Consider the following 25494-nt stretch of genomic DNA (forward strand, 5'->3'; position numbering starts at 1 on the left):
GTTACTCCCGTTCTCTGCCCTAGGGCTCCCTCCTCTGGTCTCCTCCCTGGCTTACCTTCCCTCCTCCTCTGCTCCCCTCAACTGTCCTTCTCCTCTGTGGCCTCTGCTTGCATGTCCCAGGCTAGCCCCCCACCCACATTCCTGCTGCCCTGGAGGCCAGGGCATGGTGCCCGAGGTAGCTCTGTGCCCGGGAACCACACCACTGGCTCCAGGAGAAGGGTCTGTCTGGCTGGCCATGTGGAAGGCACGGGTCAGCTTGGACTAAAGGCCTCCTATTCCTCCTCCTCTCTCTGGAAGCCTCAAGTCCCTTACATCGGGCCAGGGGTGGGGTAGAGAACTAGTGTGTTCTCCACGCCCTGCTCCTGCAATCTGCCCAGGACCCCCACCCCAAAGCCCCCTTCAGCAGTGTGGGCAAGCCCTGGGCATATATGTGGGCAGAGTGAGAGAGAGCCCTTGGCAGGTAGGGGAGAAGGATCAGTCCTCCTGAAGCAGGGAGATGACCCAGTTGTCCCCCAAAGCAATTCCTCAGGTCTTCTCAAGATCCACGCCTTCCTGTTGGGGAAGCTGGGGCTCGGGGTCTGGCCTTGGACCCTTTGCACCCAGGATGTGAGTCAGGGGCTCTGCCTCTGTGGGGCATATACCGTGGGTCCTGCCCTGCCTGTAAGAGGCCCCTGGGTACCTAATGCAGGGTGGCCCCCTGGCTCCCGTCTTATTGGGATCCTGTGTACACTGCTGCTGTTGGAGGGCGCCTGGGTGCTGGGGGGCAGGCGAACATCGAGGCAGGGGCTGGGGACCATCCAGAATGAGGTGTTGCTGGGGCGGAGAAGCAGGAATGAGGCTGGGGTGAGCGAGGACCTCAGAAGCCAATCGGAGCCAGGTTTGTCTCCAACAGCCAATCTCAGAGCAGGGACTCGGGGAGAGCTAGTGGCTGCAGGGAGGAGGGGCGGGCCTGGGCTGGGCCAGGATCTGCGTATAAATGGCCTGGGAGCTGTGCCCCGTCACAGAGCAGACTGTCTCCCACTCAGCCACCCTTTCCTCCGGACCCGAGTGACTCAGGCCTTTGTTTGCCCTCCTTGATCGAAGAGTTCCCTCCCTCGGCAAGATGCCGGAGTGCTGGGATGGGGTGAGTGAGGGCCCTGGGGACAGCCAGCTGCGCAGGGAGGACAGGGCATCCTTGTGACCTGCAGGAAGGACAAGGCATCCTCTGCCCATGTCTGGTGACAGCTCTGCCCTCAGTTGCCTGGAGTCACCGGGGCAAAGCAGGAGGTCCCAGTCTTCCTGGTGACCTGGTCTGCAGGTGCATCAGGGCAGCTGCTACTCAGGTCCTGGGGGGCGGCCTGGAGGGGTGGCATCTTCAGGAAATGGAAGGAGTGTACTGTCCGAGTCTTCTCGTGGCCTGTGTGGACCTGTGTGCCAGTGTGTGCACACCCTGGTGGGTGTTCTCTGCCTGCCATGTGCCTGTCTGAGTGGCTGCTTGGGTCCTTGGGACCTCCTCAACCCAGTGGGGGAAGAGTGGTCTGCTGTGGGCGCCAGGCTGTGCTCCTGGTGTCTGTCTGTGGTCCTGTCCTGGAGGCGTTGCCGGGAGTTTGGATGGCTGCAGTAGTGCCATCGAAAGGACAGGCAGCCTCTGCCTTAGGAGTTGCTCCTGCTTTTCCAGGGCACAGAGGAGCAGAGGTCTGGACCTGCAGGCAGGGGACCTTGCAGGGAAGGGGACAAAAAGGAGTGACCCTGACTTATTTTGTAGGTTGGGGAAGGCAGCGCTGGAGGGATGACTACATGCCCCTAGGTGGGGGGCCCAGGGCACCTCCTCCTGCCCCCCAGAGCAGCAGGTACCCAAGCCCTGTGCCACTTTACCTGAAGGAGGGAGAAGCCAGGCAGGCCTGCCCCACCACACCTGCCTGTCCGTTGGCAGACCATGCCATGGCCCACTGCATTTGCCACTACGTCAGCATCCACCGCCCATGCAGACCCTGTCCCCTGAATAATTGATGCGGCTGACAGTCGCAGCACCACCCGCAGTGTGCTAAAGCCCAGCTCAGACCCCTGCTTCCTCCAGCCCTCAAGGTCACGGAGAGCCAGGCTGAGAGGGGATGTCAGAGCCCCCTCTCTTGCTGCCGCAGTGCATCCCTCGGCGCCCACCTGGGGAGGGGGGGCGGGCTCCGGCATGACGTCACCGAGAGCCAATGGGAGCGCCAGACCCTGAGAGTTGGGGGGCTCTGAGGGTGCAGACTGCGGCTCTTGGGGAGACCCCCAACTCTGAGCTGCCGGAGTGGGGGGTGTTGGGCCTGAGCTCCCCGCCAAGGGTCAGAGGAAGCGCTGGGAGGTCGTTGGGCGGTCAAGGTCACCTGGCCCCGCGGGAAGGTAGCCGCCAGCCCTCTGCCGCCCCGCGGAGATGGGACACAGTAGGGCGGTTCTGCGGCGGCTGCAGACACTTGCAGACACACCAGGGCAGGGAGGGGACAGGCTGGGCTTCCTCACCCACACTCGACAGAGGGTGGGGCTGGGGGTCTGTATTTGGAAGGTGCCCCAGGCCCTGGTTTCTGCCAAGCAGGGCAAAGGCTGACCCAGAGGCTGCAGAGAGCCCCCGCCACAGAGCTTTGCCCTGTGCACCCCAACCTCATTCCTCCAGAGCTGAGGTTGAACAGCGAGTGACTGGTGGATGTGGCAAGGACGCCCCAACAGGGGCTGCCACCGTGCAGAGGCTGCCTGCTCAGGAGGTCTCTTGGGTGAAACTTGATCTCCTTAGAAAACAGCCCTTGATGCCAACTCTGGCCTCTGAGACAGGCTGTGGCAAGGATGCCACCCCTCCACTCCCACCCCTGCCCCGGCCTTACTCTAGGCTCAGAGTAGGGCTCAACCTTGGGCCAGTCACTTCTCCTTTCTGGCCTCCGTTCCTCCCCCTCTGCCTCCATTCAGCTCGAGGAATAGAGGAGACAACACATGAAAAGTGTCTAGTCAGTGGCCAGGGAGCAGGCCTGGATCTGATGCGCCCTGAGGGTGGACAGGGAGGGCTGCCTGGAGGACAGGCCTCCAGGCAGAATGTGGCTTCCAGGGTGTGGCCTCTGGCCATTGGGATGGCACCTTGTCACTCCTTGCTGACCGTGCAATCCATGAGGTGCCCTGCTTAGTCACATAGTAAGGGGCAAAGCCAGGTCCTCCTGCAAGACTGGTGACTCTGAGCAGCAAAACCCAGGCCAAGGACTCGGGAGGAGCAGGAGCTGCACTGCAGCAGCCTGGGGGAGGGGTGGGTGTCTAACCCTGCCTTGCCTGAAGGGGGACCTTGGATGCTGGGGCTTCTGGGAAGGGCATTCAAGGTGGAAGGAGCAAGGGCCCTGCAGCGGGGACCTGGGCAGGGCTGTGGGGCAGGGCAGGGTGTTTTCTGAGGGTGCCAGGCAGGCTTCTGAGGCTATTCCCCTTCTGCAGCAGGGAGCCCTTGAGGATTCTGAGGTGGGGGGACTTGGGCTTGGGTGGCAGAGCTATCCTGAGGGGCTGCAGCAGGATGCAGAAACCTGGCCTCCTGGCCCCTGAAGGACTGAGTATAGGGTAGGGGGCTGGGCCTGGCCCAGGCAGCACTATCTGTTGACTGGTTTACAAAGGGGACCAGAACTTTGCTTGCAATTGCTGTTGTCGCTATGCTGAGTACCTCTGAGAACGGGTACTGCCTCTGACCCTTCCTCCCGGGAGTAGGAGCTGCTTGGGTGATGGGAGCAGGACACTAGCTGGCGGCCACCCCATAGTCCCTGAAGTCTTGGGCTGTCCCAACCACCACATTCCCCAGAAGAGCCAGGAGTGGGGGCTGCTGAGAGCATCTGGCACTATCTGTTCTCTTCAGGAACATGACATTGAGACGCCCTATGGCCTTCTGCACGTGGTGATCCGGGGCTCCCCCAAAGGAAACCGCCCGGCCATCCTCACCTACCATGACGTTGGCCTCAACCGTAAGTGCAGCCTGGTTTCACGCAGCCCTCCCCTCCGCACGGCCTCCCCTCTCCGCCCTCCCACAGGGCCTGGTAAACCCCTGCTCACTGTTAGCTCTTCTGGCCTGGCTTTCCCTGCTGGGCCCTGAGGCTGATCACGTCTGCTGGCCTCCTTTCCCTCCCCTACCCATCGGCTCAGCCAGCTGAGAGGTGTGTCTTTGCAGACAAGCTGTGCTTCAACACCTTCTTCAACTTTGAGGACATGCAGGAGATCACCAAGCACTTTGTGGTATGCCACGTGGATGCCCCCGGACAGCAGATGGGGGCGTCGCAGTTTCCTCAGGGGTAGGTGCCCTGGAGCCCCTTCTCCTGTCCCCAGCCCAACCCCCAGGCTGCACTGGACCTGACCTCCTGCCCTGCCTGCAGGTACCAGTTCCCCTCCATGGAGCAGCTGGCCGCCATGCTCCCCAGTGTGGTGCAGCACTTTGGGTGAGTTCCCTCTTGATCTGCCACACTGTGGAGCCATCTGCACATGTCAAGCTGAGGGTTGAGGGTGGGGTCTGCTCTGGATGGGTGTCATGGGAAATGGCACCCACAGCCCCAGAGTGACCAGCCGTCCTCTGCACCAGGTTCAAGTATGTGATTGGCATTGGCGTGGGAGCCGGAGCCTACGTGCTGGCCAAGTTTGCAGTGAGTTTCTCTCCCCAACCCAGGATCCCTTCCCTGGGCCCTTTCCCCCTCCTCCTCCTCCCACTCCTCACTTATTAGATTGTTTTTTTTTGGGGGGGGTACTGGGAATTGAATCCAAGAACCTTTTATTGTTGACTTGTGTCCCCAGCCCTTTTTACTTTTGATTTTGAGACAAGGTCTCACTGAGTTGCTGAGGGTCTCACTCAATTACTGAGACTGGCCTTGAACTCAGGCTCCTCCTCAGCCTGTGAGTCATGAGGACTACAGGTGTGCATGTACCACTGCACCTGGCCTCTTGATTGATTAGAAAAGCTTCTTTTCATTTTTTCCTTCCAAGGAAATTAACTTTATAACAATAAAAAGAGGATACTTTTTCCATACATTTTTTTCAAAAGATTACTAACTATAATTTGCTTTACTATTATCCAAAGCCAGAATTTCTATTAGCAACTTACTACATCATCAGTTGCTCTACCACTAAATAAGGGTTAAGGTAACATCTGAACACGAATAATCTTTTAACAAAATATTATACTTATTAGGGTTGTGAGGTTTAAAGTCATGTTTTAAAAACATCATGTTTGGGGTCAGGAAAACTTTTCATCTCTAAAAACAAACAATTTTTTAGCATTCAAAACATTTTTTCCTTCAATAAATAAATAAATAAATAAGCAAGAGTTTTCAACTTCATTTAGTTCCCAGTTTCAGCACTTAATCACGTGGCAGCTCGATGCTGCTCTGCGCTCCTGCAGAGGCTGGACAGGCCTGGGAGTTTGTGTGTTTCTGTTTCTTCCTGAACACGGACCCACAGTTGATCAGAAAATTCAGATCCCTTTCATGACGTCTGATACAGAACAGGCTTTGAAAAGGTCAAGTTCCTAATTGATACCACAAGGGCTTTATTTTCTATAAGAGCAAAGAAGCAACATGTTTCAGACTTTAAGATGTTTAATACTCTCAATTGCAACACCTTCAAAAATATCATTAACAGGGGCTGGGGAATGTGGCCCGGTGGTGGAGTGCTTGCCTAACATACAAGGCCCCGGGTTCAATCCCCAGCATGGCAAAAAATACATAAATAGTATATGTGTATTCACACACACAGAGAAAGGGGTGAGAAACAGTGATATATTCTAAATAAATCAAAAAATGTATAGGGGCTGGGCGAGACAGGAGAATGAGCAGGGCCCCTGACCATGGCAGCCCATGCATGTCCCCAAGCTGCGGCCAGTTGATCCATGAATGGCATCTTGAAGATTTTACAAAGCATTTTCACCTCCTCTGACTTCCTAACCATCTGTGAGACAGGCAGGACTTGACAGGATTTGACAGCCCATTTTCTAGGTGGAAGAAGGGGGCTCCCTGCACCCCATCCTTCCCGCGCCCCCCAGCCCTTCTCCCCTCTCCCTGCAGCTCATTTTCCCAGACCTCGTGGAGGGCCTGGTGCTCATGAACATTGACCCCAATGGCAAAGGCTGGATCGACTGGGCTGCCACCAAGGTGAGCGTGGTGTCCCTGGGACAGGGTGGTGACTCTGCGCGGTGCTCACACTGGCTGCCTCCTCCTGCAGCTCTCTGGCCTGACCAGCACTTTACCAGACACGGTGCTCTCCCACCTCTTCAGCCAGGTAAGGGGTGGGGGCTTCTGCAGACCCTCGCTGTCCTCAAACCAGAACAGGGGCGGCTGGGCGAGGAAGGTCACTGAGGCTTGGGAAGCTGCTGTTTGGCACCATCCCTCGTCCCATCCAGCAGGAGGAGGCAGGCGTGGTTATTTGGCATCTGACCTGTCTCGCCCCACATTCTGTTGTCATCCCTGATGCCCAGCATTTGAAAGACCCACAGGAGTGGGAGATTTCCCCTCTTCTCCCCTCTTGAGGCCCCGCCTCCCACCACCCCCCATGGGGAGCAGGGCCAGGGCTGCTCTAGAGGTGACACCCACAGGTTCCCTTTGTGCTCCCTCCTTGTCCCCTCCTCGCGCCCCCGGGCACAGGAGGAGCTTGTGAACAACACCGAGCTGGTGCAGAGCTACCGGCAGCAGATCGGGAACGTGGTGAACCAAGCCAACCTGCAGCTCTTCTGGAACATGTACAACAGGTGTGGCAGGCACTTGGGCCAGGGGGGTCCCCTCCCTGTAGTCACCCATAGGAGGAGACAGGGAGGCAACATTCCCCATTTGTAGATGATGAGCAGGCTGTGGAGCCTCAGAGAGGGGTAGCTTCCTTCCCAGGGTGCACCCTCCTGGGGGATACAGGGAAGAGGGGTTTGGGCCTTTGTTAAAGGGCCTTGCTGACTGGGAGCTCTGGGGGTCATTAGCAACATTCCCGACCCAAAGACACGGAGACTGGGTGCTGACCTCTGTAGCTGCAGGAGGTCGGATGAGATTATGCGTTATAGCCACACTCTTCGGTCCTTTGGGGGTTGTCCTTTGGGAAGGTAGCCAGGCCCCCCACCACTTGCCCTCCCTCCCTCCCTTCTCTGTCTTTTGCAAGTATTTATTAAACATTGGTTGGAAGACCAAGAGCATATTTGTCCTGCCTTTCAAATGATCCAGGAGCCAGGCCAGCAGCAGAAACTCCCACGAGAATGGCAATGCCCAAATTGGGGTGTGGTGGTGCAGGCCTGTGATCCCAGTGATTCAGTAGGCTAAGGCCAGAAGAATCCAGGTTCAAGGCCAGCCTGGGCAACTTGGCAAGATCCTGTCTCAAAATAAAAAGAACTGGGCCTGGGCACAGCAGCCCATGCCTGTGATCCCAGTGGCTCAGGAGGCTGAGACAGGAGGATCATAGGTTCAAGGGCAGCCGTAGCAATGTAGCGAGGCCCTAAGCAACTTAGTGAGACCCTGTCTCTAAATAAAACGTAAAAAGCATTGGGGATTTAGCTCAGTGGTTAAGCCCCTCCCGGTTAAATCCATGTACCCACCCCCAAGAAAAAAAGAACTGGAAAGGTAGCTTAGTGGTAGAGCATCCCTGGGTTCAATTCCCAGAATCACAAAAAAGGGGTGATCCATAGCACTCTGAGGGAGATAGAGGGCAAAATCTGGGAGCCCACCTGGCCTGAGTTGGGTTTAGAAGTCACACAAGGGAAGCCCAAGGGCCCTGGTTCTGCAGAACAGGTTCACGGCTCCCTGTTTTACCAGTTGGCAGTGTTGGGTTTTGGCACTCTCCCTCCAGCCCTGGGATGCCCACCTTTGCCTCTGCCCCTCCCCTGCAGCCGCAGAGACCTAGACATTAACCGGCCTGGGACGGTGCCCAATGCCAAGACACTCCGGTGAGTGAACGCTGGCCCTCCAGCCTGCTCTGGACTTTGTCCCCCGTGCCCAGCCCAGACAGCCTTTTCCTCTGTGTCCGCAGCTGCCCCGTGATGCTGGTAGTCGGGGATAACGCACCTGCTGAGGATGGGGTGGTGAGTGTGGGATTGTGTCCTGACTCAGGTGGGATTCAGAGTTGGATGCTCACTGGGCTCTGGCCAGCAGGGCCGATGTTTTGATACAGCCCAGGGTAGCCTCAGGGACATGCAGTGGATGGTGGCTTCCCATCTACCTCCCAGCCATCTTGTCACACTCGTCCTGCAGGTGGAGGGAGCTGGGGAGAGGAAGGAGCTGGCGCAGGGCTGGGCTGGCTGGCAGCCTGTTCCTCCAGCAGCGCAGTCCTGCCTGACTCCATGCACTTAAGGCCCAGAGCCTAAGATCTCTTCTTCTAAAATTTGACCCATTATGAAATAGATTCACTAGCACAACCCCACTGTTCCCCTTGACCACCACAGGCACCCACAGTGTTGGGAGCCATGTGTCATCTCTCCTGTTGGAACTCTGGCAGCAGGCTGCCTGGGGGTGGGTGCCCTTCAGCACAGAAGTGGCCAGAGTAGCCCCCATGTGCCTGGGAAACAGCAAACCAGGGTATATGAGGCTGCGCTTGCCATCTTGACCCAGGCAGGGCCTCAGTCTCCTGGTGATCCCTAGCACCTCTTGCCTTATTGCCCTGGTCCTGGGGCTTCCCTAGACCCATCCACCTGAGTGGCCCTGGCTCTCCCTGTCCCACTAGCAGTTGTGAATAGGACCTGATGATGTCGGGCCCCTCCTGGTGCGGTGGGGGAATGCCAACTGGTCTCCAGGGCCTGGGGAGCCTGAAAGGAGAGCACCTGGGAAGGGCTGCCCCTGCCTACCTGTACCTCCCTCCTCTGCTGTGGGCACACAACCCACCTTAGCAGGGGTGGGGTGGGGTCTTGCTGAAGCTGGCTCCTTGTCCCCAGGTGGAGTGCAACTCCAAACTGGACCCAACCACCACCACCTTCCTGAAGGTGAGCCCTGCCTCCCAGCCCCCAAGGTGGTCATGGCCTCGGGGAGGGGCCTGTTGGGGTCCCACCCAGGGCTGAAGCAGGACAGTGTGTCTAGTCAGCAGAGCCTGTCTCAGTGGGAGCTGCTCAGCTCTCCCCACTCTCTCCCTTGCAGATGGCAGATTCTGGAGGGCTCCCACAAGTCACACAGGTGAGACTCTTGCCCTCCTGCCATTACACCACCTGCTCGGCCCACTTGGGCAGTTGTGGGAGAGCGAGGGAGGCCTCCCGCGGCACCCCAGGCAGCCTATCAAAGCTTACGCTGTCCCACTCTCCTGCAGCCAGGGAAGCTGACTGAGGCCTTCAAATACTTCCTGCAAGGCATGGGCTACAGTAAGTATCCCTCCACCCAACCCCGACCTAAGGCTGGTGGGCTGGGGGCATGCTGGCACAGTGTGGACCCAGGTGCTGGGGAGCCTGTGGGCACTTGGGCCATGCTCTCTGGACTATACCTGTGTTCTAAGTTGCATGTCCCAGGCCAAGCTGAGGCGCCTGTGCCTTGGAGGCAGCCTCGGGCACGCTTCTGAGGGCAGTACCAGGCCTGTTTGGGAAAGAGAGGCCTCTTCTCCCAGTCCAGGGCCTAAAGCTTGGTCCTGCCAAGAAGCCTGTTTGAGGTGAGTCACTCACCCGCTGCTGGGCCGGGAGACATAAGGACTCTTAGGGCACCTGAGAAGGCCCTTTGTCACAGGTGGAGGGTGGTACCTAGTGGCATTATGGGAGTGGGCTTGCGGTCTGGGGACCAGGGAAGTCAAGTGGGCCCATCTGGGTGTTAGGAGACCTGAAGACAGCCAAACCTGGGGGAGGAACACTTGAAGACCCTGAGGAAACAGGACATGAAGGACCAGCTCCTGTTCCCTATCCTTTCTGAAAATTTGGGGCAGGGATGGTGAGACTCCGGTACATCCATCCCCAGCACACCCACTGGCAGGAAGCAAACTTTCTGTCCCCAACTCGCTTGTTTTTTCCTCAGACCTCACCTGTCTCTGGAGCGTGTAACACTTTGGAAGAACTGATGGGGTCGACCTGGGGGAGTCTGGGGGATAGTGGGGACATAGCCAGGAATAAAAGCCCTTGGCCCCAGGGCCTGCCAGCCTCTCTGAGAAGTAGAGCAGAGAGGCCAGGGCCAACAGGGAGGTACCTCCAGGGTCTGAGGCTGGGCCCTGTGCATGCAGGAAGCTCTGAGAACATTCTGGAGGTGATGAATGAGCACCTGCCCCAGTGACCTCAGGGGCCCTAAAGAAATCCACCAGACAACTGGAGCTGGGAGGGATCTGGGAGATTGTGCAGGCCTCTGCCTTCTGTAAGTGGGGAGACTTCACCCACAGAATAGTGAAGGCACTAGGCCTAGAGTATGGGCCCAGAAAGTCTTGTCCACATGAGCCTCTCATTGTCCCTGGCCAGGGTGGGAGGGGGTTAGATGAGAACCCCCATCCAAGGGCTCTCTTGGGCCAGACTGAGATTAGTCCCTGCTGTAGGTCCTTCCAGGGGCTGCTCTTGGGTGGGCTTGCAGGACTGGGCTCCTGTGGCTTGGCCCTGTGTGTTTGTCTGATCTCTTTGGTCCATCTCGATGCCCTGGCCTCAGCCCAGCCATGATCTTCACAGTGTTGTGTCTCCCTGTCCCCACCCCCTCTCTGGCTCTTCTCTCTTAGTTGCATACTTGAAGGACCGAAGGCTGAGTGGAGGAGCAGGTAGCCCTGTGGCCCCTCTCCTGATGCATGGACACCCCTTCCAGCCTCTCCCCTGCTCCTTCCTCTGTGCAGTGCTGCAGCCAGGTTGCATCTTGCTGTGATTTGGAGATCTCTTGTGTCCTGCTGCACTCAAAAACTCAGAAGATTCCTGTTCTTCTGCAGATCCTGGTCCACTGTGGGCTCTATCCTGTTCAGGGCTGGGTCTCAGAGCAGTCTTGCTTCTAGAATGCCATGGGCTGCGGGGCTTCCAGAGCTCTGGGAGTTAGAAACAGAACTTCCTCAGAAGTAGAGCCCAGGTCTGGCCTTGTGGGCAGCCATGCTGGCCCTGGCCAAGCCAAACAGGCTGGCAGGCGGGTGGGTGGGCAGGTGATTTCAGGCGGGTGAAGTTTGCTGCCTGCAAGTCTCAACTGTGAGAATGAGAGCAAAAATGGGCAGCTTGCAACCATGACATATGTCCTCCTTTACAAAAGCAATCCTGCTTCCCCATCCCATCATCCTTTTTTAATTCTAGTACTGGTGTTTGTGGCTACATCCCCAGCCCTTTTTGAGTTGCCCAGGCTGGCCTCTAGCTTGCAATCCTCCTATCCCAGCCTTCTCAACAGCTGGGATTACAGGTGTCACTGTATCTGGCTCCCGTCATCCTCTTGGGGGAGGCCTGGTTGGAAACAGGGGCGCCTGGTCAGCACCTTCCCTGTCCTGGCCATAGCTCTGGCACAAGGCCCCACTGGCCACAGCCCCTTTGGCCCATTCACCATTGCCAGCCCTGCATGCCTCAGGCCTGATGGTGCCAGTTCCCTGGCTTGGGATGGACCTGTGTCAACGGAAGACTGGGTCTCGCTGGCCGCTTTGCTTGTGTTATCCTTTTCCCAGCCGCTGCTGCCTCGCCCTACCCGGCGGTCCTCACACCTGTTCCGTTTCTGTCCACAGTGCCCTCGGCCAGCATGACCCGTCTCGCACGCTCTCGCACCGCATCTCTCACCAGTGCCAGCTCAGTGGATGGCAGCCGCCCACAGGCCTGCACCCACTCAGAGAGCAGTGAGGGGCTGGGCCAGGTCAACCACACCATGGAGGTATCCTGCTGAATCCCTGGGCTCCACTCAAGACACCTACCCACCTGCATCGAGGTCCCACTGCCATCCCTGCACCGGCTCATTTTCCCTTTAGTTTATTTTTGTGAGGGCAAAGGGGGGAAATGGGGCTACTTCTTTTAAAAAATGAGGGGATCCACCTTAGATGCTGCAGCATAAGTCTGCAGATGGTTTGAGGGGTCCCCATCCCCCACCCTCATCTCACTCCCCATGTGAACTTGGCTTATCAGGCCCTCACATCCAACAAACAGCCTGGACACAGGGCTGGGCCTCAGGGAGGATGGGGTTAGATGAAGAAAGAGTTGGAGTTCTTGGGCCAGGATCCAGGATCATTCCTGGATTAAAGGAAGAATATGGCTCCACCCTTGGACAGGCAGGTTTGGAGAAGGGACGAGGTTTTGAGATGGTCAGTGTTGGGTTCAGACCCTGATGTGGGGGCCAGGAAAGAGCAGCCAGGGACCCTGGAGCTCTGAAGGCCTCTTGCATTCCACCAAGCACATCCGTTTCTGGTTTGTAGAACAGGTGCTAAGCATCTGGACAGTGACTACAAGGGGGCGCTCTGGCCAAGCTGTGGCTTTGCTGCAGCGCCCAGGCTAGTGCTGTAGGGCCAAACAGGGGCTGAAGGGAGTTTCTTGGCCTAGGGACATGGAGAATCCTGAGGGCAGGAACCCCAACACAGTCCATTTCTAGGCTATACTCTGCCACTTTCTGGCCCTGTCCCATTCTGAGCCAAGGCCTCCCTGGGGCAGATGTTACCTATCCCTCTCTAGTGACCTGAGGACAGGGAAAGGACTGGGATTGCTCTTGTATGTTTTGTATACCCAAGAACTTCAAGGTTACCACCTGTGGGAGCCAGCAGGTGGCCAGAGGCAGTGTAGCTTAGAGTTCCTTAGACCCCTGTTTGCCTTAGTCCCAGAGGGGAACCCACTCAGCAGCAGCGTGCTGTCCAGCAGAGCTCCTGTGCAGTGGCAGCATCTCCAGCAGGCATCACTGAGGAGGCAAGTTTATCTGGAGAGGCTGGTCCAGGGCGGCCAGACTCCAAAGCCCCATGTCACCAACTCTACCTGCTGGAGTGGGCACGGGCTGGGCTTGCTGGGTCCTGGGGTGGCAGATGAAGGTTCTTGAAGTAAACAAGGGGCCAGGCAGAGAAAAGCTCCCTATATACACAGAAAAACTCCCCTCCTGCCTCCTGATGCCCAGGACTGTTGCCATTTATTTCCCACCCACCCACCTTACCAGGTATAATCTCCCAGCCCAGAAAACAGAGCCATTTGTCTCAGCCTAACTAAATTGTCACGACCCCCACTCCCCCCAGAAAGGAAAGCACTGGAAAAAATGAAGGGCTGCCAAGGGGTAGGGTAGTGTGTGGGTGTTCTGAGGCTGAGGACTCCAACATCTGCACTTCCTCACACACACAGCCTCCTTTCTATAATCTTAAGCCATTACTAGATTGCTCTAGGGCCTGGTGGAGTGTAGTCTGTCCTCAGTTCTGTTGACTCACGTGCTTCCTTTGAATATTGAATGTGACTGTTTAAAGCTGGTAGAATTAACCCTCTTACTGTAGATAGAACTGCAAGTATTTTTGTTTTTTTGCTGTGTTCTTTCTGATATCTATAAATATCTATACATTATATATATATGTATATTGGGTCCTCCTGGGTGTGGTTTTTCATTGGAGGTTGTCTCTTCTTTGATCAAGGTGAACTTTTAATGGGGAGTTTATTATTTTCCTCTCTGTACAAAGTGAAGAGCCTAATTTTGTGTATTCTGGTGGCTGACGTCCTAAGACTTTGAGATGACAAAATGTAAAACAAATAAAACCCTTGTCAATGTAGAAAGAGTTACCTGTACTGAAAAACTAATAAACTAAGAAGAACCTAAGTGTGGCCATGCTGTGTGGAAGCTTTCCAAGAGACAGAATGTTTCATGCTGCCAGGGCCAGTGCTTCTTGGGCTTGGGTGGGGTGGAGGGTGCCGGTTGAGGGCAGGGGCTGTTTCCACCCATCTCTACATTTCCACTTATCACCTTACCTATCTTAACATCAATTCTACAGAATGGATAATCTGTTTCGCCGTGTTAGAATAAAGGATCTGCCCCATGTGAGGCCAAGCTCGAATTAACTTGGCCTTGTTTGGCTACAAAACTGTAACCTGTAACCCATTCAGGGCCTCGTTTTCCCAAAATTAACAGCAATTTACTTCTCCATGTTTAATCCCAACTGGCTGCATTCACTACTCATTTACACATACCTCCTACACGACAGCTAATAAAAAAAAGTACATAAACCCGCCAAGCGGGAGGCAGATGGAAATCGGGCAGAGGGGTGTTCTGCGGGCTCCGGAGCCAGCTGGGGCACGCCACTCTCCAACAAACGCGCAAACTCTCCCAACCGGACAAATCACGGTCGCATGGCCCTCGGTAACGGGGGCCGGGATCCGGGACACCCTTGAGGGGAGCCCGCCAACCGACAGCCGCCACGCCCTCGGAAAGAACCCCGATTTTGTTCTCGCACGGACTTCTACCGCAGGAAGCCTCGGCTCTCGGGGCCAGACCGGAAGCAAGCAGCGGAGGGTCCAGGCTCCGGACGGCTGGGGACAGGCCTGCACTCGGGTTGCGCGTCTTCTAAATCCAATTGGAAATCGGAGTTACAGACGCTCTGGGAACAAACGGAAACCCTCACTCCTCTTCGGCGCCGACGCCAAAACCCGGCCCCCGTGGTTCCGGCACGTCCCGCCCGCCAGCGTCCTGTTGGGGCGGGGCCAGCAGCGCCGGAAACGCCGGCGCGGGCACGCGGAGCGGTGGCGCGGGCCACGAGTCGGACCATGGCGACCCGGACCAAGCGCCCGCGGGTGAGTGGCGGGCGGCCGGCACCCGGCCCATCGCTCTGCCCCGCCCTGAGGCAGCCAGCGCGCGCCACTGCGCCCCCAGCCGCAGGTCCGGTTCCCCTCTTCCGCGTTCCCTCCCCCAAGCGAAGCGCGTCTCCCGCGCGCGCGCGCCGCCATCCCCGCGGGCTCCCCGGGGCGGGGCCTCGTCACTTGGCTCAGTTATCTCAGGTGGCGCAACCGGGGGGCGGAGGCGAGCCGGACTCCGACCCAGTGGCTGGCTTCCTGAGCTGGTGCGGGCGGGTAGGGCTGGAGCTGAGCCCCAAGGTGAGTGGAAGTGCGGCGGGGTGGAGGGGCGCGCGTCCCCGATTGCTCTGACTGGCGTTTCTCCTCCCCTCGCAGGTGGCGGTGAGCCGGCAGGGCACTGTGGCCGGTTACGGCATGGTGACTCGTGAAAGCGTGCTGCCCGGGGAGCTGCTATTCGCCGTGCCGAGGGCAGCGCTCTTGTCGCCACACACCTGCTCGATCCGGGACTTGCTGGAACGAGGTGGGCACGCTGGCGGACAGAGTTATCGAGGCAGGCCCTAGAGCCGTGCCGGGGCGCTCACTCCTGTGCCTTCCCTAGAGCGAGACGCGTTGCAGAGCCAGTCGGGCTGGGTGCCGCTGCTGCTGGCGCTGCTCCATGAGCTGCAGGCCCCAGCCTCGCTGTGGAGCCCCTACTTTGCGCTGTGGCCCGAGCTGGACCGCTTGGAGCATCCCATGTTTTGGTAAGCGCAGTGGGAGGGGTTGTGGAGCTCCCATTTCACTAATTGCTCCAGCCACCCTGCCCTGGGTGGGGGACCAGGCCCCCACGCACTGGTCATGATAGAGTGTGAAGGGAGCTGCTCTGGGGTGTACCTGCAGGCCAGAAGAGGAGCGCCAGCGCCTGCTGCAAGGCACAGGTGTCCCGGAGGCAGTGGAGAAGGATTTGGCCAACATTCGCAGCGAGTTCTATTCCATCGTGCTTCCCTTCATGGAAGCCCATCCGGATCTCTTTGGCCCCAGTGTTCGCTCCCTGGAACTCTACCACCAGCTAGTGGCCCTTGTGATGGCCTACAGGTCAGCGAGTAAAATCTTGGAGGACCCAACTTTTTAGAACATCATTGAGGGATAAGGGTGGTGGAGGAAGAAGACGGTGAGCTCCACTCGTAGTCCCCCACCCAAACCTGGGCCTTAGCCAAGTTCTCTCTGTGGCAGCTTTCAAGAACCACTGGAGGAAGAGGAAGATGAAAAGGAGCCGAATTCCCCTTTGATGGTGCCTGCTGCAGACATACTAAACCACTTAGCCAATCACAATGCCAATCTAGAATACTCTGCAGTGAGTGGATCTCACCTAGTTTCTGTTATGTGCATTGACTGAGCATCTGATTCAAACTAGTGTAATTGGGTTCAGTTTTCCTACTCATACTAAATATGAGTAGGTGAAATATGAAATTCTGTGTAATTGTGGTATGCATAAGGCAGTAAAGTCATTTGTACACAAAACATTTTAAAGCCCTCAAGAAATCCTGATAAGCTGGGTGTGGTGGCCGGGAGGCTAAGGCAAGAGGATTGCAAGCAACTCAGTGAGACCCTGTCTCAAAAAAACACCATTAAAAGGGCTTGGAATGTGGCTCACACCCCTGGGGTTCAATCCTTGGTAGCAAAAAAAAAAAAAAAAAAAAAAAAAAATCCTCACATAAATCGTTATTACCACCATTTACTTGGTGCCCGTACTGGGTGGTATGCATAGCCATGTTTCCTTCTCCACTGGCTGCTCTGGCCATGTCAGTGAGTCAAGATTCAGTTAGCCCTGGGGACAGCAGCCTGGAATGGCTATGGTCTCAGTTGTTTTCAGGAGGAGAGGTGCGAATGTTCACAAGCCCAAGTCTAACTTGGGTCAGTTCTATTCTATAGGAATATTTGACAGACAGTGAATGTTGCTATTAATAGTTTCACCTGTTTTTTAATATATTGATCTGGGTTTAATGGGTTTTTTTTTTCACATCTTCATACTAATAGTTTATTTTTAAAAGCTAACTTTTTCAGTGCAGAAGATGAACAAACAAAATTTACCTAATATCACAGGTTGGGATCTTTTTAGTTAGGCCTCCCTTTCAATCTATAGTATAGGGTGTGACAGGAACTAAAAGCAGAATGGGGGTAGATACAGCTCAGTTCCCTGGCTGAGTATACTTGCTGGAGGCTTTCCTAAGAGGAGTGTGATCTTCGTGGAGTTGGCCTCAGAAGGGCATGGCTCCAGCTTCTCCCTTTCATCCCAGGATTATCTTCGGATGGTGGCTACCCGGCCCATTCCTAAAGGCCAGGAGGTTTTCAACACTTATGGACAAATGGCTAATTGGCAACTTATTCACATGTATGGTTTTGTTGAACCATATCCTGACAACACGGATGACACAGCGGACATTCAAATGGTGACTGTCCGTGAAGCTGCAGTACGGGGTGAGTTGTCTCATTAACTTGTCTTTTGACAACCACAGCTGTGTCTGTACCCATGCAGCTTAGGTTATAATAGCTTTGCTAAATAGTGGTTAACTTATTGAAAATAAGTTCCTGGGTATACCAAGACTGGCCCTGTTACTTTATCTACAGGAACAAAAGGTGAAGCTGAAAGGCTCCAACTATATGAGCGCTGGGATTTCTTATGCAAACTGGAGATGGTAGGGGAAGAGGGTGCATTTGTGATTGGTCGTGAGGAGGTGCTAACTGAGGAGGAATTGGCCGCCACACTCAAGGTAAAGGGCTGAGAATTGTCTCGTGTAAAGGTGATTAACGAGCAAGTACTTAAATGACCCAGACCCATGGTTGTTTTCAGGTCCTGTGCATGCCTGCGGAGGAGTTCAGAGAGTTTAAAGACCGAGATGGATGGGGAGAAGATGAATGGGAAGAGGACAGACTAACAGTCACAAATATCCCCAAGCTCAAAGCATCATGGAGGCAGCTTCTACGAGACAGTGTTCTTTTGACTCTGCAGACCTATGCCACAGACTTAAAAACTGAGGAGGACGTACTCAGTAATAAGGAGGCCTATGCAAAACTCAGCTGGAGGGAAAAGCAGGCCTTACAGGTTAGGTATGGTCAGAAGATGATCTTACATCAGTTACTGGAACTGACAAGTTAGCAGATTATTTAACTTCTTAGTCTAAACTGACACTTTGTTGCTCAAGAAGGGGAAGGTTTGAATCTTCTGCATTTATTAAATACCAAATGGAAAAGAAGCAAAGGTGCTACTCTAAATACTCTTGAAGGTGACACACATTAGGGTTGGAATCAACAGACTTGGGAAGAGGAGTACCTAATAATTAAGAACAGCACATTTTATAGCCACTTTAACAAAAGCCAGGAGAAAGATGATATTCATAGCACTTAGTAACATGGACTTTAGAGGAAGACCAAATTCAAATCTGGGTCTGTAATAAGGAAGTCACTTTAGTAAGTAATATCACTGAAATTGGCTTTACTCGCACTTTCAGTTGTCTGAGTTTACTCTGGATGGCATGCCTTCCAATGGATAAACCTGAAGATACCAAGGACAGTCCCCTAGACCTCTGTTGTTTTATGTGTAGGGAGGGAAAAAAAGGGTCAAAATTAAAGGTAGGGTAATTGTAATTGAGATTGTGTTTTACATACCGACTCATCCATAATTCAATTTGATCACAGAAACCTGTTCAAACAGTTTTCTCCTGTTGAAACAACACTAAACAATTTCTTGGGAAAGTGCTGTCTGTCATTCAGGAAGTAGAAGTTTCCTGGGTTCCATCTCCAGTACTGCCCTACCCGCACCCCCGAGGGCCCGAAAAGATGTTTCCCAATGGCTCTTGGCTATTCAAGGCTAGGCTGTCCACTTTTTCTCACCAACCCTAGCAGCTGCTGCTACTGAGAAAGGCACAGGGGACTAACATGAATGTCATGAGTTTTAATGTTTAACTTCAGAAGTGGGGGAGCTAGAGCTTAGGAACTAGGAAGTCTACAAAATAGAACTCATGGGCCAATATATTCACAAAACATTTAAGATCCTTATAAAAAGGGGACTGCATGGTCCTTAAGATTTTGTTAAGATGCAGCTGTTCCTAAGTAAAATGACTATGAAGGGCAATTTGGTAAGGTTCCTTTTTCCAGAGTTTGCCAGTATCAGGAGAGGACAGACATAGGAGCTTTAGGTTTGGGCTAGCTTCCCTTCATAAGAACATGAGCTGGCCTCACTCAGGTGCATGTTCTCAAGCAGGACTTGCTTTCCCTTTGGCACGCATGCTTTTTCCCAAAGCTAAACAACTCATCTCAATTGTGAGCCCTGGCATATCAATTCTATCACATCATATCTTTTAGTCATTTTTTTTTTAAGGTCTCCTATCCACATTAACAAAAAATACATAATATTTAAACTGGCTTTTTAACTATTCTTTGGGACAGTAAAGTGTCCAAAGACATGGAACTATGCCCTTTGGCAAGTTATTGGCATTAGCTGCCTATTGAAGGATCCAGTTTATGTACTTGCCTTGAACACATTTTGTACAAACTCAAAAAGTTCCAGACAAAAAAGTTTTCTCTTTCATATATTTACACAAGTTCAAAATGATATTCACAGCATCTTCTAAATTTTGGCCAAGAGTCAAAAAATGCATTTAAACTTTGGAACGTGCCCACATAGACAGGAGGCTGATCCCAACAGTAGTTGGGGCAGGCGCCTGAGAACCAAAGGGCTGGAAAAGTCAGGAGGAACTGAGAGGCTTCTTCAGTTTATGGACTTGGTGCAGTGGGACCACGAGTCTGACACAACAGAGATACAGTTCATCTAACTGGCACCTGTCCCTTCCATTACTTGCTGAGCCTGCTTCTGTCCCATGCAGCACTGTGCAACCGACTGGAATAACCTGAAGAATGGAGACAATAACAAGTTTACTTGAGAGGAAAGTTTAGGCCTAATAATACCTAGAGCTTTAGCTGCCACTGCCTTCTTAATCACAGACCCAAGCTAGAGAGAATAAACGAAATCTGTCCCCTTCCACTGCTAGATAATTAAAAATTACTTTTAACTCACTTTTCAATTTCTGGGGCACAGTGTACAAATTCGTGGTTCCAGAACTTAAACGCTGGATTTTTAATTAGTTCAATGAAGGTAATAAGAAGACCCCAAGGATGTGGCCTATTTACAATCAACCGTTCCAACAGAACCCTGGAGAAAGGAAGAAAGGGTTGGTTAAAGCACAGAAAATATGTACAAAAGTATGATCATGTCTATTACCTTATTTCATAACTTTTTTCCCCCCATGAAATCAAATTTTATCTTCCTCGCACATGTGAAGCCCTGGGTTCGATCCTCAGCACCACGTAAAAATAATAAAGATATTGTGTCCATCTATAACTAATGTAAATAATAAAAATAGAAAGCTAGATTTAAAAAACACAAAACAGATTAATTAATCTACCTACCTACACAGCATAGTAAAGCATGCAGTAACTAGTATACCTGGGGATTTGAATCCTGTCCCTGAGCTCTAAAAGTAATAATGGTTCCTATCTGAAAGATGATCAGAATAGGATGAAAGGCAGAAAGCCGATAAAATACACAGCCCTCCAAAAATGAACATCCAATGAGAGCTGTGGAAAAAATTCTAACACTACTAGTGCATGTGTAAACTATTTACTTAAATAGTCATGTCTTTTGACCTACCAACTATAATTCTAAATTTGTCCTAAGAGAATGAAGATTAAGAACAAGACTTTACTGCAGATTCATATACAATCACAAAAGGGTACATTGTTATCTAAGCATCCAATAATAAAATCAAGTTTTCGAATATAAATCCAAGAAACCATACTTAGCACAAGTATTACTATTATTAAGTAAATCGACAAGTTTTAAAGTGTATATATAGCACCAGAATCTACCTATTTCCCAATCTTTAATCCTACATATAACCCAAGCAATCTGAAACAGACTTGTATGTTAGTAAAATATCATTTTATTTCTCCTGCTTAAGACCTTCCTTTCCACCCAGAAGTAATTAAAAAGAAGAAAAAAAAAAATCAGGATTTTTGGTGAGGTACTTATTAGGCCTGTACTGATTCAGAACTCTTGTCAAAAATACTGCTGCCACTCCTACCACTACCACAAAGAAATTCCTGCCTCTCAATAAAAATGTGCCCTTTAAACAAAAAGTTAACATTTTAACAACAGTATTAAGAGGGCATGGATCCTGATCACAACTATATCCCATACTTAACATGGTATTTAGACATGTGAAAAATATCCAAACACCTGAGTGCAAAGAAAAGAACTCTTAAGAATTCTAAATGAAGAGAAAGGAGCCAATTTTGAACAACTTGAAAATGACTTTTTTTTACCTTGTGATCTGTTCCTGGATAGCTTCAGTGTTGGCCTCTGCAAAAAGGTAGAGCATGGTACAGCTGAAGTAGTGAGTGTGGCTATTTGGGTACCGCAGCTGATTTGCAATTGCATTCAAGAAGAGATACCGACCTAGAAATTAAAGAAATTAATGAGGCCTTGCTCTAAAAGGCCAACATAGGAAGGAAAAATAAGATTTGGGCTTCTTAGAGAGGCTTTCAGTCTCCCAGAGAGTTTCTCTTTGTGGGTTTTTACTGTGATAGTTCCAACATTAGAAATTTAAAGGTTTTTTGTGTTTGTTTGTTTTGTTTTTAAACTGGGGTAGGTGGCGCTGGGCTAGAGACTGAACCCAGGAGTATTCTACATCTGAACTGGTATCTCCACACTTTTTGAGACAGGGTCTCTGTATATTTCTAGGCTAACACTAAACTTATGATCCTCCTGACATAGCCTCCAGAGTTGGTAGAATTATAGGTATATGCCACCACACCCAGCTGAATACTTTGTATAAAATCCACTTAGTTAATGTAAATAACATTAAAAAAATTAGCCTAAAAATCCAGTGAAAAGGTGTTTTAACATTTTACATGTCCCTTTAATGTCATCATGGAAGAAAACTGGATTCTCATTTTTGTCTATACATTTAATCAGTTGTAGCACATTTCATGCAGTCTATGCGGAAATTTTCCTATATGCTGTGACAGACCACAATAAAATTTTGTCTTATTATTATGCTTCACAGCCCATCTAAGAAAGTCTTGAAAATGCCCCTCAAAGTTTTAAAACCACACTTTGAGAATGTTAAGTTTAATAAGCCATACTGGAATTAGTATTAACTGGGTTTGGATGTCTGCCTGTGCATGATGTTACTCATGGTTTTTTGTTATTGTTCTCTTAGTTATATATGACAGCAGAATGCATTTCAATTCATTGTACACAAATAGAGCACATTTCAATTATCTGGCTGTACATGATGTAGAGTCACAGCATTTGTGCAATCATATATGGATGTCACTCATGTTTATGAAGCTATCATAGTCACCCTGCACACTTCCCTAATGGCTGTCCTCCTTTTAGTGCTAAGGTCTGGATGTTAATAATATTCAATTTCGTCAAATCTTGATTTTAAGCTCTCTTGAATCCCTTCTAAAACAAGCAGTATATATATACTCAAGATTCCTTAGTCTCTGAAGAATCCACAGCAAAGTGAAAAGTAATACTACTTCTAAAGTACAATATGCTAAAATGAGTAGGACTGTATAACAGCTATTTAGCAGCTAACTGGGGTTCCCACTATGTAAGAATGAATACAGAGCACCAAAAGAAATGTAGCTCAACCAGGAAAGATGCAAAGTAATAGGAACTGTACTGTGAACTTCCTGAAAAATAGTTAGGGAAGTCCTGTTTATTTTTTATTTTTATTTTTTTTGTGGATTGAACCCAGGGCTTTGTGCTTGCAAGACAAGCACTTTACCAACTGAGCTATACTCCCAGCCCCCTGTTAAAATTTTTATACCTCACATTTAGTATGTCTGCAAACAGGCGCCAATAAATGCTTGAGAAACAGCAGACTAATAATGTAATATAAGCCAATGTTTTAATAGACTACCAAGTTATTTGCATATTAGAATAATCACAGAGACCAAAATATTAACTGATATGGCAGAATTTTGAATAATTTCTTTTGGTGTCTTTTACATTGAACAGATAATGTCCAATGAAAGATAAAATAACCAGCTATACTTATAAATATACTGATAGAATATTCTTTTATTGTAGCTTAAAGCATTTTTATATTTTGTGATCAGACTGTTACCAAAAAATCCAGAAAATTTGTGTGGTCTGGCTGGCTTCACTCACCCTCAGTGTCCAAATCCACAGCCAGGTTCTGGAAGATGTCCATGTGTGCTGAGTGGGTGATGGTGCTCATTGAAGGCGTGCTGCCCTTGTTGTGGATATGTGCAATAGCCTGAGTCCCTACATAAAGCACCAGTGCATTGATGAGCTGCAGGTTGTAGCGATTGCCAGGCTCATTGGATACCTTAAATGAGCAAAACAGAAAACTTACTCATAGAACTCACTCTAGCACCAATATTTCTAAACTTGCCTCCATAGAAAGGCTAAACTACTCTCTGTGTTCTTTGTGATTTAATTAATAGAACCCTACTTAATTCAGTGAGGTCATTTAACAAATATATAACTGCCCTAATAATGGTTCTTCCAATAAAAACATGAGAATCCAAACAAATATCATCACTATGTTTATGGCATAATTCTAAATAAAGTTTATCAAGCCAAAACATGCAGTTACAATGAAGATCTCAGTTGTAGATATGATGACAAATGCCTAAAATCCTAGCTACATAGGAAGCTGAGGCAAAAATATCACAAATTCAAGGCCAGCCTCAGCAACTCAGATCCCAACTCAAAGGCGGATGGGGTAGGGATGGAGCTCAGTGGTGGTAGAGGGCCCTTGGCCTCCATCGCCAGTACTGCAAAGGAAGAAGGGGGGGAAAAAAAAAAGATTTGGATAGGGAGAAAATTATGGTCACATGGTGTGGCAGGATTGGAAAGATAATTGAAGTCATTCTTTCTATATACCAAATTGAACCAGAATTCATTTATTTAGGAAAAATACAAATAGGGAACGACTAAATGGCCTATTCTTGTGGGGAGGGTGGACCCAAAACAATCCCACTGCAGGTTGTCTTGTCTAAAGCTATAGCCTTATCTCACTGATGAAATAAACCAGTAAAATATATAACTAAGAAATACGAAAATGTTTCTAAACCTTTAAATCAGGTTGAAAATACTAACTCCTGAAATGGACGACACACAGAATGATGCTTTCTATGGAAGACATAGCAGAGTTAAGCCAAACCAGTTAACCTGTAGATTGCTGCGCAGATCAGACAGAAAAGTGACCGGTGATCGAGTTTTAAGATAGGAATCCAAATCCTTTTTGAACTGAGGTGGCATCACTCCAGTGAAATTGGTAAGAATCCGAGGTGCAATGTTAATTTCACTCAACATGTCCACCTGCCACAAAGGCCAAAAATCAAAACCAGATCAATCAGGAGCTGACAACAAATTGTATCTATACTAGAAAGTGACAGGGCTTTTTAATTTTTCCTCCTGAAATTACACACACAAATATTCTGAAGAGGGGACTGTCACATTCTATTACTTCATCTCCCTTAGAAGAATACAAAATACAAAACGATAGGAATTTCCTTAGTCTGTAAAATGTTTTTCTTTTCTAAAATAAAGCAAGATAGTACTGTGGAGAGGTCTAATTAGTACCATGAACCAATTTTTCTTAAATTTAGATTTCAAAATTAAAGAGTCCAGAAGGAGTTTCCTTGCTCACCACCCAATGCCCTAGAGAATAGAAGATATTACACATTTTTTAGAAATTTAGATGGGGGCAGGGTGAAGGGAGTAGAAAATACATAAAAATTTCTAGTATCCATCTCAGGGTTGTATCCATTTCAAAATGACTTCTTCTCCTTTACATCAACAATTTAAACACACGCGCACATACCACGAAATATGTAAAATACAAACAAAAGTCTGTCCCATAAGTCTTTGTCATATGAGAAGTCTGACAGGAAATATCTAATCCATTCTTAGGTTAGGGCTCTGAAAACATGGCTAAATTCACTCTCAAAATGAGTTTTTAAATAGCAACTAGAAAAATACTGTGAACCAATATTCAGCTGCAGCAATGTTACTCAACAGGCACAATAACATGATAGTTTTCCCCCTTATCTAACACAATGTGTACATATCAGGGAGAAGGGAGTAAAATTGACTTCTTATCAGAGAAAAGAACTTTTTCTTGAACTTTACCTTCAAATTAGGAGTGAAAGGGTCTGGGAGCCTCATATTTCTTGGGAAGGCACTCAAAATCAAATTTCTTAACTGGATACAATTAGGTGGGATCACATCACAGAACCCATAATGGTAATCACAAAGGAACTCAGGAAAATCATGCAAAAGAACCAGCAGCACTCTTAGAGTACCCTATTAAAACAAAACAAAACAACCCACAATAAAAAAGTAACAATTCTTCTATTATGAATTATCTCAAGTAAAAAAAGGTAAAAATATATATATACACTTCAATGATGCAAAAATTTATGGGCTTTAATCAACACTAATTCATTTATTAAAATATTCACATTCAGAAATCATGAAAAACTAGACATTAGCAGTCTATAGCCTTAGTTAAAAATATTCCAATAGGCTGTATAAAACTAAAAAATAGTGTTAAGCATCTATTTTAACAAGGCAGAAAAAGAACTACTAACTAAAACCGAAGAACCTAGAATATACTGTTTTTAAAATTTTTTGAAGTACTGAAAAGGGGTATGAAAATAAATAAAACCAAAAGTTCTTTTAAAGGGTTAATGATAAATCCTACCAAGACCGGAGAAAACCCCAAAATCATACTATCAGGAAATTAAAAAGAATAACTATTACAGATCTTAAAGACATAAAAAACAGTTTGAGAATATTAAATAAATGTATGCTATGGAACTTGAAAATTTGAATACACAAATGGTAAACA

General features: G+C 50.0%; 3 protein-coding genes across 26 annotated transcripts in view; 2 read left to right on the top strand and 1 right to left on the bottom strand.

Moving 5' to 3' along the window:
• The window catches only part of Ndrg4 (NDRG family member 4), a 41991-nt gene extending 28396 nt beyond the window's left edge, over window positions 1–13595 (top strand). For 6 of the 9 annotated variants that reach the window (XM_013366070.4, XM_078032421.1, XM_005318247.5 and 3 more), the window contains 14 exons: window positions 3833–3938; window positions 4142–4262; window positions 4344–4406; window positions 4547–4607; window positions 6021–6107; window positions 6178–6234; window positions 6597–6700; window positions 7817–7873; window positions 7957–8008; window positions 8855–8902; window positions 9054–9089; window positions 9220–9271; window positions 10588–10626; window positions 11554–13595. In XM_013366070.4, coding sequence (XP_013221524.1) covers window positions 3833–3938; window positions 4142–4262; window positions 4344–4406; window positions 4547–4607; window positions 6021–6107; window positions 6178–6234; window positions 6597–6700; window positions 7817–7873; window positions 7957–8008; window positions 8855–8902; window positions 9054–9089; window positions 9220–9271; window positions 10588–10626; window positions 11554–11708 — 1038 coding nt within the window. In that variant the 3' untranslated portion in view covers window positions 11709–13595. Of the gene's footprint in view, window positions 1–971; window positions 1124–3832; window positions 3939–4141; window positions 4263–4343; window positions 4407–4546; window positions 4608–6020; window positions 6108–6177; window positions 6235–6596; window positions 6701–7816; window positions 7874–7956; window positions 8009–8854; window positions 8903–9053; window positions 9090–9219; window positions 9272–10587; window positions 10627–11553 lie in introns of those variants that run through there. The other 3 variants (XM_005318249.5, XM_005318250.5, XM_021721538.3) reach the window with 3 other exon arrangements.
• An 820-nt stretch (window positions 13596–14415) lies between these two features.
• Window positions 14416–18184, top strand: Setd6 (SET domain containing 6, protein lysine methyltransferase). 7 transcript variants are annotated; one of them, XM_078032417.1, is made up of 9 exons: window positions 14476–14563; window positions 14768–14863; window positions 14939–15083; window positions 15162–15303; window positions 15440–15634; window positions 15773–15893; window positions 16837–17017; window positions 17168–17310; window positions 17373–18184. In XM_078032417.1, the coding sequence occupies exons 1-9, from the start codon at window positions 14537–14539 to the stop codon at window positions 17694–17696; spliced, it is 1374 nt and encodes a 457-aa protein (XP_077888543.1). In that variant the 5' UTR covers window positions 14476–14536; the 3' UTR covers window positions 17697–18184. The 7 variants fall into 7 exon arrangements, with proteins under 7 accessions (XP_077888545.1, XP_077888542.1, XP_040136074.2 ...); XM_078032418.1 differs by having other exon boundaries at window positions 14522–14563; window positions 17391–18184; XM_078032419.1 differs by lacking the exon at window positions 14768–14863 and having other exon boundaries at window positions 14416–14563.
• A 928-nt stretch (window positions 18185–19112) lies between these two features.
• Window positions 19113–25494, bottom strand: part of Cnot1 (CCR4-NOT transcription complex subunit 1) — an 83147-nt gene continuing 76765 nt past the window's right edge. For 9 of the 10 annotated variants that reach the window (XM_078032415.1, XM_040280135.2, XM_013365883.4 and 6 more), the window contains 6 exons: window positions 24774–24947; window positions 23811–23960; window positions 22782–22962; window positions 20921–21053; window positions 19614–19748; window positions 19113–19446 (listed from right to left, as the gene is read on the bottom strand). In XM_078032415.1, the coding sequence (XP_077888541.1) occupies window positions 19368–19446; window positions 19614–19748; window positions 20921–21053; window positions 22782–22962; window positions 23811–23960; window positions 24774–24947 (852 nt within the window). In that variant the 3' untranslated portion in view covers window positions 19113–19367. Of the gene's footprint in view, window positions 19447–19613; window positions 19749–20920; window positions 21054–22781; window positions 22963–23810; window positions 23961–24773; window positions 24948–25494 lie in introns of those variants that run through there. The other variant, XR_013430928.1, reaches the window with a different exon arrangement.

The sequence above is a fragment of the Ictidomys tridecemlineatus genome, chromosome 15 (assembly GCF_052094955.1).
Source record: "Ictidomys tridecemlineatus isolate mIctTri1 chromosome 15, mIctTri1.hap1, whole genome shotgun sequence".
Lineage (NCBI taxonomy): Eukaryota > Metazoa > Chordata > Mammalia > Rodentia > Sciuridae > Ictidomys > Ictidomys tridecemlineatus.

Excerpts from the sequence above, each read along its gene's own strand:
- Setd6 (XM_040280140.2), top strand. The coding sequence starts at position 14,537 with ATGGCGACCCGGACCAAGCGCCCGCGGGTGAGTGGCGGGCGGCCGGCA. Across the intron at positions 15,084-15,161 it reads CCGGGACTTGCTGGAACGAG|AGCGAGACGCGTTGCAGAGC; the intron begins GTGGGCACGCTG and ends TGCCTTCCCTAG. Across the intron at positions 15,635-15,772 it reads GCCCTTGTGATGGCCTACAG|CTTTCAAGAACCACTGGAGG; the intron begins GTCAGCGAGTAA and ends TCTCTGTGGCAG.